Genomic DNA, 19097 nt, shown 5'->3' with positions numbered 1-19097 from the left:
ACAATATATGAGACAAAACTGAGATTTCTGAGTTTATGACATAAAAAATTCTTTTTGGAGTTACCAGAGAATGAAACAACCTTATTCTCTGATAAAATATATTAAATGAGTTAAATTTTGTTAAGTAATCTTAACAATGGCATGGAAGATTTGGGAAAGAGAACAGAAAACACCCATAATCCCATGATTTAACATACAAACCATTTTCACTTTTGAAATCACTTACAAACTACAGTTCTACCATACACTGTATAAAGTTATTTTATTCTGAAAACTACGCTTCCATAAAAAGGATGTAATGTCAGTTAGTATTTGAACTCTAATAATTCTTCCTTGTTGTGGGTTCCAGTTTTTAAAACTTCTGGAGAAACCTATTACACTTTGATAAACCTATCATTTTACAAACCATTTCTTTGACACAACATCTCTTAACAAAATGAACACAGTCTGGGAAAATCTCTAGTTGAGGTTTTTGTAATAAAGCTATGTAAAAAATAAAAAAGATTAAAGAAAATAAACTGGGTCCTTAAAACTATCCCACTGGCACTTGTGAATATATATGAGCAAATATGGGTGTGTATTTCTGGCATGAAGGAACAACGGCCAGAACTAAAATGGCATAACCCTGAGTACTAGAAATAGGTTTGAAGAAATGCCTGCTCAACTATGCAGAGCATTACATAAGGTTAACTAGAGCTTTTCCAACTCAATTCGTTACTCTGTATTCCTGGAATGAGAAAAGGGCTCAAAAGGTAGGTTAACAACCTAATATTATATGTTACCAAGGATTACAGCTAGTTTTTAAGCAATTCCTTTGACAAAACTGGTTTCACATTCAGAAAAATTTCTATGTTTGGTTTACTTTCAAAAAGTGAACTTTCATAATTCTTCAAAATATGCATTTCATGTCACTGCAGGATCAAATTAAACACAAGTAAAAAATACCCTTACGTGAATAAAAAGCTATGGGAAAAAATCAGTTAAATTTCGTAGGCTACAAATATGAACCATAAAAATGACATGTTCCTTTATTTTCCTTTTTACTTTCAGTAGAAGAAACATGGTAGTGTGGTAGTTATTTTAACAACACAACACGTAAAGGATGTTATTTTTAATATTACCTGATGCTTTGTCTCCACATACAACGCAAAGATCAAAAACTTTATTTGGTCCTTGTTCTGAGGAAGAATCTGTTAAGAGCTAAAGAAATCCCCCCAAAACAAAAAAAACCAAAATACTTTGTCGTTATTCATTAATATTTTAATGTAAAAATTAAAAGAACAGTCTTATTTTTTGCTTTCTTTCTTGTAAATTATTCTGGAACTTTGAACCCTATGCATATATCAATTAAACTATTCTTAATTTACTTATAGATAAAAAATTCAATGTTCTAAGAAGCAAAGACAGAAAGAATACCTTTTAAATTTGTTCTGTAACAGTTTAGTTAGTGAAGAGTCTTAAACACACAAACATGAGTATTTTTTTTTACTGCACCTAGCTCATTAAGTACTTATTATTCATATGGAACACATCAAATTACTGTACCAGTTATCAGTCCTATAATGACATTTGTCCTTGCATAACTCACAACATTTCTAAATGGAATGACATTAAAATAAGCTATAACAGCATAAAAAGCTAACTTTAAATTTTTTAAATAGAAAAGGAGTTATAAAGAAAAAAACCTGGGGGGAGGGTATAGCTCAGTGGTAGAGTACATGCTTAGCATGCACAAGGTTCTGGGTTTAATCCCCAGTACTTCCATTAAAATAAATAAATAAATACCTAACTTATCCCTCCTATTCCTCCCCAAAAAAAGATATAGTAAAAAAAAAAAAAAAAGAATTAAAAAAAAAGAAATCACAAAGAAAAAAAATCTGTTGAAGCATTTACTTACAATTATGGAAATATGACTGATATACAAAGGTAAAACTTTTTATTGAGTTATCTTAAGATTTGGGTTAGATATAATGATTGAGAGCATGGACTCAAGTCTGTTAATGATAGCAAGTTAGTGGGGACTAGGTAGGGTGGCCTTGGGCAAATTACTAGATCTCTTTAAATTATATTAAGAGTTCATCACTAGGTTACAGCTAAAATAATACTGGCAAAGAAATACTAGTTTCTTCTTTTAGGTTTATCCTTCAAACTTTTTGTCATTTTCTTTCAATCTTTTGAAATGTGAATAATTAAATTCAATCCAAAAAACGCAATATAGCATTTAGCAAACACGTTCCCCTGCTTTAAAAAACCCCACAAAGTAGTTCTCTACTTTGACTTATTCTTCTCTTAGGGATATGAATGCCTTCAGGACTAATTCTGATTTTAAAAACTTTAAACAGTTGTCAAAATTGCTGTCCCTTACTATGTTATAGTGGAATCATTTCTTCTTATATCACCATAAAAATCAGTCTTCAATGAAAACTTAAAAAAAAAAAAAACAATTTCTGTTATTAGATGTCTTTCAAAAACATCTATGATAAGTATCGCTCTTTTCTTTAATAGTGTATCTATTGCAAATGGTGCTAATCTTTTACTGCTATTATTCCTAAGGGCTGAAGAGACACTGGTTAATGGACTTGTCCACAACCCATTTTAGGTCACTAGACCAGAAATCATATCTTCTTGGCCAAGGGGAATTCCACCCTATACCTGTTTCTCTTTTATTGCTCTTAGAGACAATCCATAAAGTAGGCAAAGTACCAATATTATCTTTATTTTTTAAATAGAGAAATTTTTTAAAAAAAGAGTAACTTCACAGTGGAGAAATCTGACACACATTACATCAGCCAGGTGAAGTCACCAGTTGTAAAACATGATGACAGTAAGTACCCTTGATACGATAAGAATAGCACTTAACCTCTGTGATCCTCCTTCCTAAACCCCATTACCACAGTCAAACCATGAAAAAAACATCAGCCAAAGTCTCACAGTACAGCAACTTTTAATACACCTGACCAGTACACCTCAAAACTGTCAGAATCATCAAATACAAGGAATGTCTGAGAAACTATCACAGCTAAGAGAAGTCCAAGGAGACGTGAAAACTACATGTAACATGGTATCATGGAGCAAAAAAGGGTATTAGGTAAAAATTAGGAAAAGCTATGGATTTTAGCTAATAAATACTACTAGCTCATTAATTATAAGAAATGTATCACACTAATGTAAAATGTTAATATGAGAAATTGTGTGCTGGGAAGGGAACTCTATACTAAATGCTCAATATTTCTGTATATATAAAACAGTTCTAAAATATCAAGTCTGTTAATAAAAAATTTTTAATTATGGATAATGTTATACTTTTTTGGGGTGACTTCTGTCTTGTTGATAAAATAACTTTATATATCCTGTCAATTTTCTACCTTAACTGTTTCTAATAATTTAAATTATGTAATTGGAAGAATAACAGAATCTATCAGGATTATAGGCAAAATTTTGCATCTTACAAATTTGGAGTTTTTAATCCCAAGAGGAATTTTCTTTGATCCGTTTTTCATCACAAAATATGAATCCAATTTTAAGTGGATACTCCCTGCCAAAGTCTCTGGAGGCAAATTTAAAGGTTCATTGTATTTGTATTCAATCATAGCAACCAATGGTAAAAGTAGTTACATAACCATAGGAGTGCAGTACATAAAAGCCTTAAACTCTTTGAAAAATAATGTATAACTAGCAAAAATTTAAACGATGTAAAGTTAATCTACACGACTGAGTTCCAATGTTAGAGCAGACCTTCACTGATGCCCGCTACATCAATGAAGATGAAGATGTAGATGACAACAGAGGAATCAAAAGTGACAAAGCTGGCAGCTATTAACAATTTCTTGATTTGACAGCTGTTTGTTTGAGGCACAGGAAGCTTGGTCTTGAAAACTGCAGCTACAGAATTCTGTATAGATAGATTTAGAAGTTTCCTAACTGTAGAAGCATCAGGTCACATAGAAGCAACTTCTGAAGCATGCTCCAGTAGTTATTCTTGGAAAGCTGACCTACAACTATTTCTTCAGCGTTCCTAACAGTTCTATTAGCTCTCTATATTTTTTATTAAATCTTTCTTGGTCAAAAAAGCCAGAGTGGATCTTACTGTATGCAACTAAACCCCACCCCCAAAACACATGGGTGTGAGGAACAGTACTGTGGCCCATACAAGAGGGCAGCACATAATTTTACGCCAAGATTTTTTCCCTACTGAACATGTATGACATAAAGTCTTAATGTCAGGACTTAAATTTATGACAAATTTTTAATTTTTTTCAAGTGTAAGATAAAAATAAACTCTTAGTTATTTACCTGGAGGTGTTGTGCAGACAAATCAGGAGTTGTGAAAAATAACTGGTTGACACCTGCTGCATCTGGGGTTGTGAGGAAAACTTTTCCTGGAGTAGAATCTTGTCTAGCCAGAATGACTTTGCTTGGAGTAGAGCCATCGTGATTTGTCAGAATGAACTGCTTGCCTTGGGTATTATGATCAAGTGCTGTCACAATCTGGATTTTCTGGCCAGTTTGCTGCTCAGTAACAATCTAACACAATCGTGTCATTAGTAATCAATTCAATTTAATGCCTTTTCTTCCTTAAGGACCCACTTTTCTCATTCTTTCAGACAAAGCCAGAGTTGAAAAGCATACCTTTATATACATATGTTCAATATAATACGTGCACAAGCGCACGAGCGTGTACGCACACACTCACACACATCTTTTGATCTAGCAATTCTATTTCCATGACATCTTATCCTACAGAAATAAATGAATATACAAATAAAAATATAATAGTAAGAATATTTGGACCTCATTATTTTGATTCATTCTTTTCTTCCCCTTCCCTTCCACCTTCCATTTAGACAAACATATACTGAGTGTATTCTATTTGCCAAACAGTTTGTTCTGGGTCCCCAGATACAGCAATAAACAAAACAAAATCTTTGTTCTCATAAAGCTTTTAGTGAGGAAAGGCAGATAAAACCCAAATAAGCAGTAATATTGTCACATAGTATAAAGTATACAAAGTAAAATATAGCAGGGGAAGGTGAGAGTCATTGACGAAATGAGGATGATGAGAATGACATTTTTACAAAGACCTGAGTGAAGTAGCAGACCAAGGCTTAGGACTGGCTAGGGGAAATGCACCCCAGGTAGAGGAAGCCTGTGGTGCAGGAAGTATGTTCAATACATCTGAGGCAAGAGGCACAGCAAGAGTTTTGTGAGTGAAAGAGAATGGAAGAGAGGGATCTGTAGTAAGAGGTGGGAGCTGAGAGTCAGCAGGGACCAGACTGAATAGGGCTTTGTAGGCCATACAAAGTCTGATTTCCTACTGTGTGACATGGAGATCCACTGGAGTGTTTACAGAGCAGAGGACAGGATCTTTTGCAAAAAGGATCATTCTAGATTTAGTGTCAAGACCAGACTATGAATGTTCAAGAATAGAATTAAGGGAGACCAGAAAGGATGCTATTGCACAGATAACTGGCAGCATTTGGGAATTGTGTATAGGCAGAGATATTGGCTGAGATCAGGGTAGTTGCCATGCTATGGGTGAAAAATTGATTTGGATTATTTTATGAAGGGAGAGGTGCAAGATGTGATGATGGATTCGATATAGAATATGAGGAAAGAAGGGTTGAGGAGGAGTATGAAATTTTGGCCTGAGCAGTTGGGAGGACAGAATTGCCATCTACTGAGATGAAGTAGTCTGGGGAAAAGCAAGTTCATGAATAGGGAGAACTAGCCTAGTATTGAGGGTTTTTGCTGTTGCTGAGCAAACGTTTTACAGAATAAACTCATTAAGCTAGTTAAATTCTTTGATTCAATTTTAAAATGGCAAAGTTGTTTCCTTTCCAACTTTTTTCCATTTCTCTGAATTATTTTCATCAAGATTATTTTCTATGCAAAATTTACAGCAAAGTTCTGAATCACTACTTTTTGTCTAGAGCAGATTGTATTGATTATGGTGGCTGCTAATTTGTTTTTCCTTCTTTGACCATTATTTCTACCATGTCCTATTCTTCTGGGTGCAGTTTTAACTGTTGTCAATTTTATTTTGCATAGATTATATCTACCAAGTCTAGTCTCCAACCTAACAATTTCTGCAGTTTTCAATGATACCTATAAGATGTGACTTTGAATCAGTTCATCTGTAATTTTACCATGTAAGGTTTAAGCTAATGTAATTTTATTTCAGAATATTTCTATCAGTAATATTCACTATGAACTGAATAAAAATTTAATGGTTCACACTTATTTCTTAGAGACAAGAGTATTAGGTGCATGCAGGATCCAACTGTCATCAGGTTGAAGCACTTTGCTTAGATGGGTAAAAGGATGTTTAATGTAGCATTATTATTGTTGAAAACTGAAGCAGTATAAGTGGTCATCAATAAAGAACAGTAAATAGATTACGAAACAGTTCTCAGGTCTCAGGATCCCTCTAAACACCAAAAAATAAAAAATCACCGAGAGCCCAAAGGACTTTTGTTTATGTAGGTTATAACTATTGATATTTATCATATTAGAAATTCAAATAGAAAATTTTTAAAAAATTAATTCATTTAAAAAATAACCCATCTAATGTTAACATAAGTAACATAATATTTATTTAAGGAAAAATAAGTATATTTTCCAAACAAATGAAAGTTTAGTGGGGACAGTGGTACTGATTTACATTTTTGCAAACTGCTTTAATGTCTGGCTTAACAGAAGCTGGATTCTCATACCTGCCTGAGCATTCAATCTGGTGTAGTATGTTGTTTTGGTTAAAATATATAAAGAAAATCCAGCCTTATGTTTATTGAGTAAAAGGGGAAAGCATATCTTAACAGCTTCTTCAAATTGTGTAAACTGTTTTTTGATGTGACACCAAAACTTGACAAGCTTCTTAAAGGTTAGTTGCAATGTGGAATCAGAAACTGTATTAAAAGCCGTTGGTCTATCCTGCATTTGAATCTTGTACTCATCAGTGATTTTGTAACATCATGCGTTAGTCATTTGGGAAACACTGGTTCAATGAGTTATGTACACCTTTTCATTGCTGACATGTTTCATCACATATCACAAGTCATGTAGCCTATGGAAGAATTATACAATACACCTGTGAGAAAATGATAGTGAAAAGGCAAATAACATTCTAGTATTACTATGAGAATGGTTTTGACCTTGCTGACTCTCTGAAAGAGTCCCTAGATGACACTTGGAAAACCTCTGCATTATACTACCTCCTACTAGAACGTAACTGTTTAAAAATGAAGATCTGTCTATTGATATGGATCTCCTCCCACTGGTCCATTAGGACTAGCCTTAGATTTCACACCCTCCAAGAATATTCCCTGACCAGATCCCCACACCCCACCACAACTCTTCATTAAATTTTCTTCTGGGCTCCCATAACACTCTATACAATGATCTATCATAGCATATACCGTATCTATCATGATTGTCTGATTATTCAAGTATCTCTCACTAGGTTAAAGTTAACTTAAAGTCAAGGGTATATTTTATCTCTTATAACTCCAAAACCTAGTATATACTACATTTGATGTAAGTAAGTTTGGTGAATCAGTGAATGAAGAATAAACTAGACATACCTCTCCCATCTGCTGTTCAATAATTTGATGTGCAATTTCTTCTATCGTTGCCATGATTTAATTGCCAAAATGTCCTGCCAAAAATAAAAAGATGCTTTTTCACAATTACACCCATAAAACATAATTATTGAACAACTTACAAATGAAAGTATGACTGTTTGGATTTACTTCAAAATAATGCAGTTGTGGCTGCTGGGGTGTGGGTGTGGGTGAAGGCGAATGTGGGAAGAGTGTCTTAGCTGAGCACTTGGATTTGGCTCCTTCACCTCCAACATGGAAGAAACTTACATTGATTCCCTGGACTCTCAAAAGCTATTACAATGCCCCTATGATAAAAATCACCAGATCAGGGCCTGCAGGTTTCCTTATCATCTTACCAAGTGCAGAAATAATCATCCTGACAGTGCAAACTGGCTAGTTGCCCCTTCAATGCTTGCCATCAGGTTCCTTGGGCAGAAATCAGTCACAGTATCTCAAGTTGTGATGACAAAAGCTGTATTGAGCAGGATGTAGTCAACTAAACCAGGAACCTTGGACAAGAGACTCTGGCTGAGACCACATGGCAGTGCCATCCTTTCAATGAAGACGGAGATAAAAATTTATGGAAACAGACACGCATCCCATTTGTCTGGGACACAGACAACTACAGCCCCGAGAGCAACACAGTTATGGAAATTAAGAGTAACCTGGCTTCACTTCTGGGCGTTCCCAAGTCTGCCATATGTTCTGCCATGGAAATGCACAGTAACTGAATACCTATCTCATCAAATGCCAAACCCTAGAAGACTTCTGCTTCTTCCTGCTACAGTGGGTTCTTCATTTTTTTTCCTCCTAGGCTAATTATAGAAATTTTTCTTAAAAATTCAGTTGTGGAGGTGGGGATGAGAAGGAATAAACAAGACTGGCCATGGCTGACAATTACTGAAGACTGGTGAAATTTATACTAGAGCTCATGAAACTATTCTCTCTGCTTTTACAAATTTTGTAAGTGTCTATTTAAAAAAATATTCAATGCCAAACAATTTCACTTTTCAAAGATACTGAAGCCTAAACAGAACTCTGATAGATTAGGAGTAGTTTATTAATTAAATAAGGGCAACTCTGTAAACACATCACTGTAGCCATTTAACACACTTTTAAATCAACCTACTGTAAAAACTGACAAAATAATTGCATTCATTCAGAAGAACAGAAGATTTCTCTAGAATTTTGTGATTGTTCGTCATCTGTGGCAATTTCTTACATGTTAAGGTTAATTTGAATTTAATGTAAAAGTATCTTCAAACGGATTTGAGAGCTAGTAAGATTAACGGGTTGACTCTGACTTTTGCTTTTTCTATCAGGTAGTCAAGAATACAAAAATTATTTCTGACTTTACCATATTATTTATTATCTGTCATAAACTTACTAATATTCTGTAATTAATATTAATTGTCAAAGTATCTGAACTGTTTTTCTTTCAAATACTTTATAAATATTAAATGGTTCAATTACTTGTACTAAAAGCAATATATAATATTTAGCTTAATTATTCAGTTGTTTCTAAGTAGATTGCAAAGTACTGGCCTCAACCTCTCTGGAACCAATTAAGGAGACAGCTGTTCCCCAGGTCTGTGTGCTCTGGGATCATGGTGGCAGTGAGACCCGGCCAAACTCTGACCCAACTTTGGGGGTCATTTTTCCCTTTTCTTGAAGGATAACATGTTCAAAACTGAACAGCTCTACTGGCCCATCCAGCAGAATCCCAGAAGTCCAATAGCCTTCATTCATTTCACCCCATCTGTGTCCCCTTCAGTCCAAGCTGGTAACATTTCTGCCAGCATAAAATTCTCAAAAATCATGTTGCCTCCCATGCAATTAACGGGGGTCCAAGCCATTAGACAAGACAGTCCTCTACAGATCTCTCCTGGATAATCCCATCTCTCTTCCTGGCTTCTGTTGAGATGGCTGATTGGATTAATAAATCACACGCCCATAATCTCTTTAGCAAATGGTTGTCCAGGCACACCTTGGGGAGTCTCTCCAGAACAGCTTTCTTTTTTTGCAATATGGATAATAGACTGAGTATTTTCAAAATCTTCATGTTCTGGTTCCATTTTTCTTAACAATTCTTTCTTTCTTTCTTTCCCAGGAGAAGGGAGGATTTATTATTTGCAGCAAATACGGAAAACAGTGGGGATCTTTCCAAAGCAATGCCTCCTTAATAATTCCCTTTTCAATTCAATCTCTCTTCTCTTACATTTTTACTGTAAGTAGCAAGGAGAAACTATGTCTTCAACACTTTACTTCGAAACTAGGCTATGTCTGAAACACTTTACTTAGAAATAATTTACTCAGATAAATATCCCGGTTCATCACTTACTAGTTCTACTTTCCACAAAACACTAGAATACAGTGGGGCCAAATCTTTGGTAGTTTATAACAAAGTTTGCCTTTTGTGTAGCTTCCAATAACATGTTCCTCATTTCCATCTGAGATCTCATCAGAAGTACCTTTAATGTTCATATTTCTAACAACATTCTGTTCATGATGATATATGTGTATCTTTAAGATGACAGCAGCTTTTTCTAAGCTCTCTTCTTTTACTCTGAATCCTCACCAGAATCACCTCTGACATCCACATTTTTATCACCAATCTCTTCAAGGCAATGTGTTTCCCTATAAGCATCTCAAAACTCTTCTAGCCTTCACCCATTTTCCAGTGCCAAATTTTTTAGGTATTTGTTACAGCATACCCCACTTCCCAGGACCAATGACTGGTTCGTTAAGGCTGACATTAAAAAGTAGCAAATGGTAGGTAGTTTAAACAACAAAAATGCATTTTCGCACAATTCTGGAGGCTGGAAGTGTGAAACAAGCTGTCAGCCGGGTTGATTTCTTCAGAGACCTATCTCCTCAGCTTGGAGTTGGCCATCTTTTCTCTGTATCTTCACATCTTCTTTTTGCGTCTGTGTTGTAATTTCCTCTTCTTATGGCACAAAAGTCAAATTAGGTTGGGCCTGTACCTCATTTTAACTCAATTACCTCTTTAAGGCCTCATCTACAAATAGTCACACTGTGAGGTACTAGGGGTCAGGATTTCAACATATAAATAAATTTTGGGTGAAGACAATTCAGCCCATAACACTTAGGCATATATCTAATAAGAAATGTAAAAGATTTATGTAAAGAAAGCTTTCAAATGCTATCTAGAGAGAGGAAAAACTACCTGGAGAACACATAAGAAATTGGTTACAGTGACTACCTTCAGGGAGAAGAACTGATAGTTTGGGAACAGAGATGAGACAGAGATTTATTTTTCACTGAATAAGCTTTTTTTTTAATTTAAATAACACATTACTGTAAAAAATTACCTAGAAATAACAAAAAATAGTTTAAAGAAAAGTAATCTTTTCCAGAAACCCCAAAATCATCAAGTGTTAAGAACACAAGACTCCAAAAAGCTATTTCATAATGAAAATTAAAACTATTTCTATATATTATTATTGTTTGATTACTTAAAAGTATATAAATAGGAAGGCCCAAATTCAAATCTTGCTACTACTTTACAACCTAACAATTACACTAAGATCAACTATTATTTTTGCCACAGAAGCCAAAAAGTATGAGGGCATGTTTAATTGCATACTTTGACATTAGCAATGCTGCAGGTAATATAAGGCTAATTTATTTGAATGTTAATATTCACGGAATAGTATTCTGTTTCAAGTACTGCATGAATATTCTATTCCATGAGTACTGAATTGAGAGATATTCATATCCTTCCCCCTCCTTCCCCCCCCCCCCCCCATTTAGGAAGAGAAGAGAGAGAAACTACAATGGATTCTTAACCTTTTTTGGAGTTACAGACTCCCTCAAGAATCTGACTAAAGCTACACACCCTCTTTAGAAAAATATGCACATGTATTTGGCGAATTCTACTTTATGATCCAACACATCAATTTTCTATTTCTCTATACAAACTCTATCACCACTGCAGTATTCCAGAGCCCTTGTCTCATATGTTTTACAGGTCCATGTAATCCAGACTGGTTAATATTCATGGCAAGTTTTTAGATTACTCACTTCATTTATCATATATCTCAATTTGTACTGAGCAAAACAGAAACAAGAATCTGGGAAACAAATTTAACTAGAAGGAAGACTAAGAACAACCTTTTCCCTTTGGACCCCTCTCCAATCAAATGTATCTTCCACTGAAACCTCAAACTATCATATTCCACTTGTAAAGCATGTTAGAGTCTGTCAAGCCACCTTATTAACTTACCTTAAGATTCGAGCCTAAGAAGGCAGTGATCCAGTGTTACAAAGTCAAATCTATATATAATCCTATTTTCATCACTACTCATTTCTCTCATTAAACTACCCAGGAAAATAATATTAACATGTAAATAGATTCATGAAATAATTCAAATATATCATGTAATCTTGTTCACTTCAAAAAATTTCACCATTTACAAAAAATAAGGGCAGACTAAATTAATTTCAAATCCTATCCAAGTTTATTAAGCTTTACTAAAATTCAGAAATTTTCAGAGGACAGTATTATTCACTTTGATAGACAAAAATACTAGCAAGGGGGAAATGACAGAAATTGGTGAGAATGAAATAGGTATTTGGAATGAAAGCAGGTATTTATGAGAATGCATTAGTCACTCCAGTTGTGATAAAAACTCAACTACTGCTAGTTTAAACACCCCATCCTAAAAGTAGAAGAAAAAAAAAAGTTGGGGGCAAAGGGGACATAACACACACCGCCAGGACCTTGGGAAAAACTGGAGCTAGGGTTCCTGATGCTATCAGACATCACCTTATCTCTATCCTGAAGCGTCTCCCTATTTGGCTTGTTATTTTCACCTTTGTAGTAAAGCACCAGGAAAGGAAAAGTAGTCTTCTCTTAATTCCAATTTAAAAACCTTGGTAATGGATTCTGATTGGCCCAGTGTAGGTTATGTAATCATTTCTTGGATTAATCACTGCAGGTGGGTCAGGGAAAGAGCGAAAGGAATGCTAACATGATTGACAGTGTCTGTTTTTGGAAGGCCTATTTACCAAAAGATAGGGACTAGCATAGACATGGCTACTGATGTAATCATGGGCAAGGCAATCACTTCGATTTGTAAATTGATGCACTACTGATCAATACTGATTACACAAAACTCTTCAATCAGAAGTTCACTCAACACTACTAAGCTAATCAAAACTTTAATTCAGCATTAACTCCAATTTTCTTGTTACCAGTTGGAGAAACCCCTAAAAGAAGTGGGAAAAGCCCTCATTCTGATAAAGTACTATGCCAGTACTACTTTTTTAGTACTTCCAGATCAAGGTCCTTCTAATTCCTTGCTTAGGGAGTTCTTCAGTAAAGGACAAATTTAGCTTCACAGCTAAGTTGTTTTAAATAACTTCCAAAGTTTCTTGAGAATTCACAAAATAAAATGAATTTTGATGAATTTTTTTCAGGCACATCAAATATACCAAAAACTTTTTTTCTGAAAGTTGGTTCAAAAGCATAAAGGCAAGGCAGCCTGGCGATCCTCAATATTAAGAACTGGAGGCCTGGCATCTTAAGGACTGGAGGCTGCTATACTTCCTCATGAAACAAAAGATATTAAGAATAACTAGTTACCCTGAGGTACTGATATACCGAATCTTCTTGATGGGCAGGGACTACTGACAGAGTTTGAAAAGAATCAAATTAGTTTTGGGATACCAGTCCAGATTTTATTCCCAGCTGTTAAGGGAAAATGAGGAGATTCATGAAGGAGAATTCAGTAACAGGGAAAAGAGATACAGCTTTCTTAAGAAAATTAAATTTAACAGGTATCATTATTTTTAAAGACAATAAGGTATTTAAAAAAAACAGGCAAATGAGCACAAAACTATGTACTTTGTATAGACATGTATAACAACGTAGTGTATACAGGTCTCACGGACACTTAAATGTTGTAGTCTTCTGAACAAGGCTTATTTTTTCCCACACCAAAAACTCTGCCAGATTTATTTAAGCCAGTTACATCATAGTTTTTAATGACTTTTATTGTCATTTATTAACTTCTGTTCCAATATCATTGAAGACTTTGACACTGATTGTTGTCCCTTTCCTGCCATCAACATAGGTGACTTCAGTGTCCATGAAGACAACTCAAACTATAACTAATCTCCCAGTTTCTTGACCTCAAAGTCTAATAACATTCACCCAATTGCTACTTTAACATTGTGCTGCCAGGCTGCTCTAACATATATATTTAATACTATTTTACCTCTTAATATCCTTCAAAGCCTTGCCATTAACTACAGGGTCTGAGGTGTTATTGGTTAAACCGTACATTCTAGCCATATGCACTACCTGCAATTCCTTGAGTTGACCATGTTGATTCATACTTCCATGATTTTACTAATGGTTTCTCTCTCTACCTTGCATACCAAGGAATCACTAGGTCAACCTGATGTTTTTCAAGACTAAATTTAACTCCAAAAACTGAAGAAAAATAAGCATTTTTTACATATTGTTATTGTAAGTATAAACTGTTACAATCTTTCAAGAAAAGTAATTTGCCAATGTGTATCAAGAGCCTTAAAAATGTTTATCCTCATGGGGCCAATAATTCATTTGATATTTTCCATTCAACAAATACTTGAGTGCTTGCTCTAGGTCAGGTATTATCTAAATGTTAGGGATACAGCAGAGAATACTAAAACAAACTTCCCCTTGTAAAATTTAAATACTTGTTGAGAACTCACTATGGGTTAGGCATTTTTCTAAGTGTTAAGGATACAGCAAAGAATCCTAAAACTTCCCCTTGTAAAATTTATGTTCTGATGAGGTAAAACAGACAGCAAACAAAATATACAATATCAACAAATGGTAAAAAGTGGAATGGAGAAAAGCAGAGCAGAGACTAGTGACAGAAAATGCTGGAAGGGGTGCATGTGTGCAATTTTTAATAAGAAGTCAGAGATGGCCTTACTGACAAGCAGGCATTTTAGCAAAGACAAAGGACAAAGATTTGTGCAAAAAATATTCTTGTTAAAATCATGTATAAGAAAATGTTTAACGATGAAGAAAAAATGCTTATGACAAACTAAATGCAAATATGAAGAAAATTACATTTACAACTGATTTTATGCAAAACATGCAAGAATGTTAATTATGACTTTCTAAGTGGTGATTTACGGACCACTTATTTTCTTCTTTATGCTTTCTGAATGGGTATCTCATATTATAATCAGAAAAGTAAGCATTCTCTCATCTATAGCCTTCTGTATCTTGTGCCCCTTTATTTTCTAAAGCACCCTGCTGTTATCTGCATAGATGACCATCTCCAATAAAAGACTTCTAAGGAAAAAGAACTGTGTAGTTTTTCAATGAACCTCTAGTGTTTAACAGTGCCTAGTATTGACACCTGAACTTAGGAACTATTTACTGAAACATACTTACCAGGCACTGTGAGACTATGGAACTTGACAGTGAATAAGACAGAAAAGATCTCGGCCTCATGGAGCTTGTATTTTAGCGAGAAAACAGATTTTAGAAAATTACCATGTACTAAATGCTGTGAAGCAAACTAGGAAGGAGTGATAAAGAGAAAAATAAAGAACTACAAGGAGGGGTTTATATAGGGAGTAGAGTGTCCCAGACCTCAAGTCAATAAATCAAATTTCCAATCCCATTTTTACTATTTACTAAATGTCTGACTACATGTCAGTCACTTAACCTGAGGCTCCATTTGCTCATAAATGAAATGGATTCGATAAAATCTACCTCAAAAAGTTGTTGTAAAAATCAGTTTAACTGAAAATATCTGTATCAATGGATAACAGTCTCTTACAGGTAAGAGGCAGTCCCTGAAAGTTAGCTGAATGAACAAAGTGCTCAATAAATGAGCAAGAAGTCAGAAGAACCACCACACTGGAGAGGGAGGGTCTGAAAGACCTTACAGAAGAGACATGAGTTAAGCATTGAAGTGTAAGTATTTTTACCAACCTGAGGGGCAAAGCAAAAAAGCCTAAGGATGCTGCCTTTAATACTCTGGAGCTAATTAACATACAGAAGACACAGTCCTACATTTTTGGCTCTGATTTTTTTTTTTACACATTTACCTTGATCTCATTTTACATTTTCTCCCCAAAGGAAAAAAAAGCAGTGTCAACGATGCCATCCTTCCTCCATTCAGATTCAAAAATTAAAGTCTGTGCTCTCTACATCAAATGCAGTTCACTTTCTTTCCCCAGCACCTGCTCTGCGCCCTCATTCTTTCCCCACCAGTCCCATTTCCATCAACTAACTGTAGTCTGTTGTCACCCAAAGCAGTGTTTTGCAAACTTCCTGTTGTGAGCCGCCTATGGATGGGTAAATAGAGTAGGTCAGGATTGTTTTTTTAAAAGAGGAAATTAGAATAGAAAATACTGCACCAGGTACAGTGAGGGCAAAAACAGTCTTGTGAAGACTTATTTCAATTTAATTTCTCTGTGGGTGTTGAGTCATGATACATAATGTATTTTTTCTGTGAAGCAGTCAAAGAAAACTTGAGAATATGATGTAAAATAATATATTTTTTTCTGGTGGGGGGGTCAAACATCTGTTTGAAAACCTGATGGAAGTTAAGGTTTCCCTCACCAGAAAACAAGTTCATATTTACTCATGCTATGATGGTATATGAACTTCAAGTTGTTCATAAAACCTCCTGTGGCCAGTTCAAGGCCTTCAAGTTAAGAATTCTTCGGGTGTAACTTCAGATACTGCCAGAATTGAGTTTCCCGGATCTATATTTAATATATGCAACTTTGTGTATATGAAAAGCCCCTAGAAGGCATGTTTGCATCAGCACCTTTGACAAATAGCAAGATCTCAAGATGCTTACAGAACTGAAACACATCCTTATTTTCCTGCTTCAGAACCACCAGTCTCTTTAATGGTCAAAAAATAGTTTCAGCCTTCTCCTGCTATTTTTTCCAGTATTTACTCGGCCCCTATAACACACCTACCACTCACTGCAGACACAAAGGAGTGTTCCTTTATACGCTGACTTCCTCATCTTCCCCTTTTACCACCTATCAGTCCCAGAAGGGCCTCTGTTCAGGACAAACGAAACTGTTCTTTATTCCCCCAATATATCATTACAAGCTCCTCCTCCTTCATTTAAATTCCATTCCAACTTTAAGACTCAGTTCTAATGGGTTTTTGTTTGTTTTTAATTCAATCTTTCTAGATGGGTACAGCATTTACTGTGTATACTAAGGTTGTTAACTAGGATTCAAGAACAGACTTCTGTGGACTTCTAATATTGTATGCAAAATTTTATGTAAAGGTGCATTTTTCTAGAGACAGGCCATTGCTTTCATAAAAGATTTTAGGAGATTGCAGAGGGTCCTATATGTCTCAAAAACGGCATATAGATATACTATTAATTTTTTATTATATGCTGTTTCTTTCGTCTTTTCTATTTCCCAAAGGCAGGAATTATATTCTTTGTGTAGCAAACAGACAGTAGATATTTGGGTAATGTTTGCTACTTTTGATTTGTGTCTCCCTCAAAACCATTCCTAAAAAAATGACTGAAATGTCGCCTACAAAGAATGATGAACTCAGTTACAGTTCACGTGATCCCTTATTTGTAAGAATAAATAGAAGTATATCTTTAGATCTACCAAACTGACATACAAGCAAAATTTAAATGGTCGGTCATTATGTACCGACCATTCAACCAACCACACAGTAAACCGTTTAAAACCCTCAAATGTCGAAGGCCTATTTACAAGTTTCGGAGGCACAAAAACCCTACAGGCCTTTATTTCAAGTCTTTTTATTTTTATTTATTTATTTTTTTGTCCCCAGTTATTACTATTTTTTTTTAAATAGGTCAACCTACTTCGTGAAGGTTACAACTTGGTAACATTTGTCATTCATAAAACTACGGTATCTGCAGGAGTTGGAGGCAGAGTTTCTTAACAAAAGAGCTACTAGAAGGTTGGAGATACCCAGTACAGTGAGGACCCAGGGCTGTTTCGTTTTATTTCTCAAAAGATACAGGTCCAGAGGCAGCGCACGCCCACCCAACTCGTTGGGAAAGTTGAGGGCGTTGTTCCGTGGGTCCTGTGTGAGCCCGAGAATTAGTTAAGAGGCCCCGAGGTGAAGGGGATTCAGGCCCGCCGTTCCCCTGTCCCGCCGGCGGCCGAGCCCACGCTGCGCCCCCCGGGCCCGCGGCGGCGCCGCGCGACTCCCTGAGGCGGGGGAAGAGGCGGCGGCGCCGAGACGGAAGCTTTTCCTGTAGGTGAAAGGTCAGAGGCGCCGTGGGAGAGGCTGCGGTGCGCGCCCAGCCGCTCGCGGACTCCCTCTCGCGCCTGCCGCCCAGGCCCCTCTCCGGGCTCCTGGCCCCGCTACGGCCTGGGCTTCTGTCAGAGCCCCGCGCAATGGGCCCGAGCGCTCCGGCCGCTCTCCGAGCTCCCAGCCCACCCGGAGCAGCGTGCCGCCGCACCGCCAGAGTGCGGGTTCTCCCGGCCGAAGCCGCAAGCTATTGGGAGGGCTGGGGGCGCGCCTGTTGGCAATTTGGAGGAAAGAAACCCCCCCGCCCCCGTCCCGGGTGCGGCCGCTTTTCTCCTCACCCGGCTCTTACCGGCGCTTCTCTACCGAGCTACGTTCTGTGCCGGGCGTAGACCGGTCAGTCCCACTGCGGCGGCTGCTGGGGCGGGGGACTCCGGGAAGAGACACGTTGGAGAAAGCTGAAGCAGGGAGGGTTAAGAAAAAATGGGGGTAAGGAGCTTTCTGCGTTTGTGTATTTGGGGGGGGGTCAGAGTTCGTGACCCCTCCCTCAGCTCCTCGGTGCGCGCTCCCGTCGGGGCCTGCGCACTAGTGGAGTAACGAGGCGGCGAGAGCAGGTCGTGACGTTCCTAGTGGAGGGATGAAAGAACTAAGCCCCTGAAAGTCGGCTGCCCCCTATCGTAAAGGAGGGAGACTGCCCCTCCAGAGCCACTCAACCCTAATGGGAACTTTCAGAAGCTGCCTGCGCTTAGCGTCTTGTTTGCAAAAGGCGGTCCTTAAACGGAAGTTTTGAGACTGTTCAGATTTGAGCAAAAATAGATAACCTAACCAGTTTTAGACAGTTCGGTTTTTTACTTGTGGAAAAGTGGGCTCTGTTATAGGCTCTTACCTTAAACTAAAAGGTTTGTTAGACTAACAAAACGTTAGATCCCAATAAAATATAAAAAAAAAAACACTTAAATTTAAAAAGCTGGGGCAGAATCTTATATATTAAGGCAAAGTTTAATGAATCAACTCTTGAGAGTAAATGGGTACAATAGTTAAATGAAGCTAGAATATAATCCCTTAGAATGTAAACTTCCGGAAGACTGGCTTTAGTCTTTTGTTCACTGGTGTATTCCCAAATTTATAGGACAATGCCTAATGGTCGATAAAGATTTGCAAAATGAAAAGGCACTGACAGAACACCACATTGTGATCGTGGCCACGTGAGGCACTGAAAGAGCTGCCCACTTTGGGCGAAGTACTGTGTGTTT

The 19097-nt window shown here is 36.7% G+C and overlaps 1 protein-coding gene and 1 pseudogene across 5 annotated transcripts in view; one reads left to right on the top strand and one right to left on the bottom strand.

Annotated features, from left to right (window-relative positions):
• Window positions 1–18453, bottom strand: part of NR2C1 (nuclear receptor subfamily 2 group C member 1) — a 36856-nt gene extending 18403 nt beyond the window's left edge. For 2 of the 5 annotated variants that reach the window (XM_010962742.3, XM_010962740.3), the window contains exons 1-4: window positions 18197–18451; window positions 7581–7654; window positions 4294–4524; window positions 1122–1200 (exon numbers count right to left, since the gene is read on the bottom strand). In XM_010962742.3, coding sequence (XP_010961044.1) covers window positions 1122–1200; window positions 4294–4524; window positions 7581–7634 — 364 coding nt within the window. In that variant the 5' untranslated portion in view covers window positions 7635–7654; window positions 18197–18451. Of the gene's footprint in view, window positions 1–1121; window positions 1201–4293; window positions 4525–7580; window positions 7655–18185 lie in introns of all 5 variants that reach the window. The other 3 variants (XM_010962739.3, XM_010962737.3, XM_010962736.3) reach the window with 3 other exon arrangements.
• LOC105075057 (gametocyte-specific factor 1 pseudogene) lies at window positions 7854–8726 on the top strand (annotated as a pseudogene).
• Window positions 18454–19097: the final 644 nt, after the last annotated feature.

This window comes from Camelus bactrianus, chromosome 12 (assembly GCF_048773025.1).
Source record: "Camelus bactrianus isolate YW-2024 breed Bactrian camel chromosome 12, ASM4877302v1, whole genome shotgun sequence".
Taxonomy (NCBI): Eukaryota; Metazoa; Chordata; class Mammalia; order Artiodactyla; family Camelidae; genus Camelus; species Camelus bactrianus.
The sequence above is the reverse complement of the archived record's forward strand: the minus strand, read 5'-3'. Positions and strand labels throughout refer to the sequence as shown.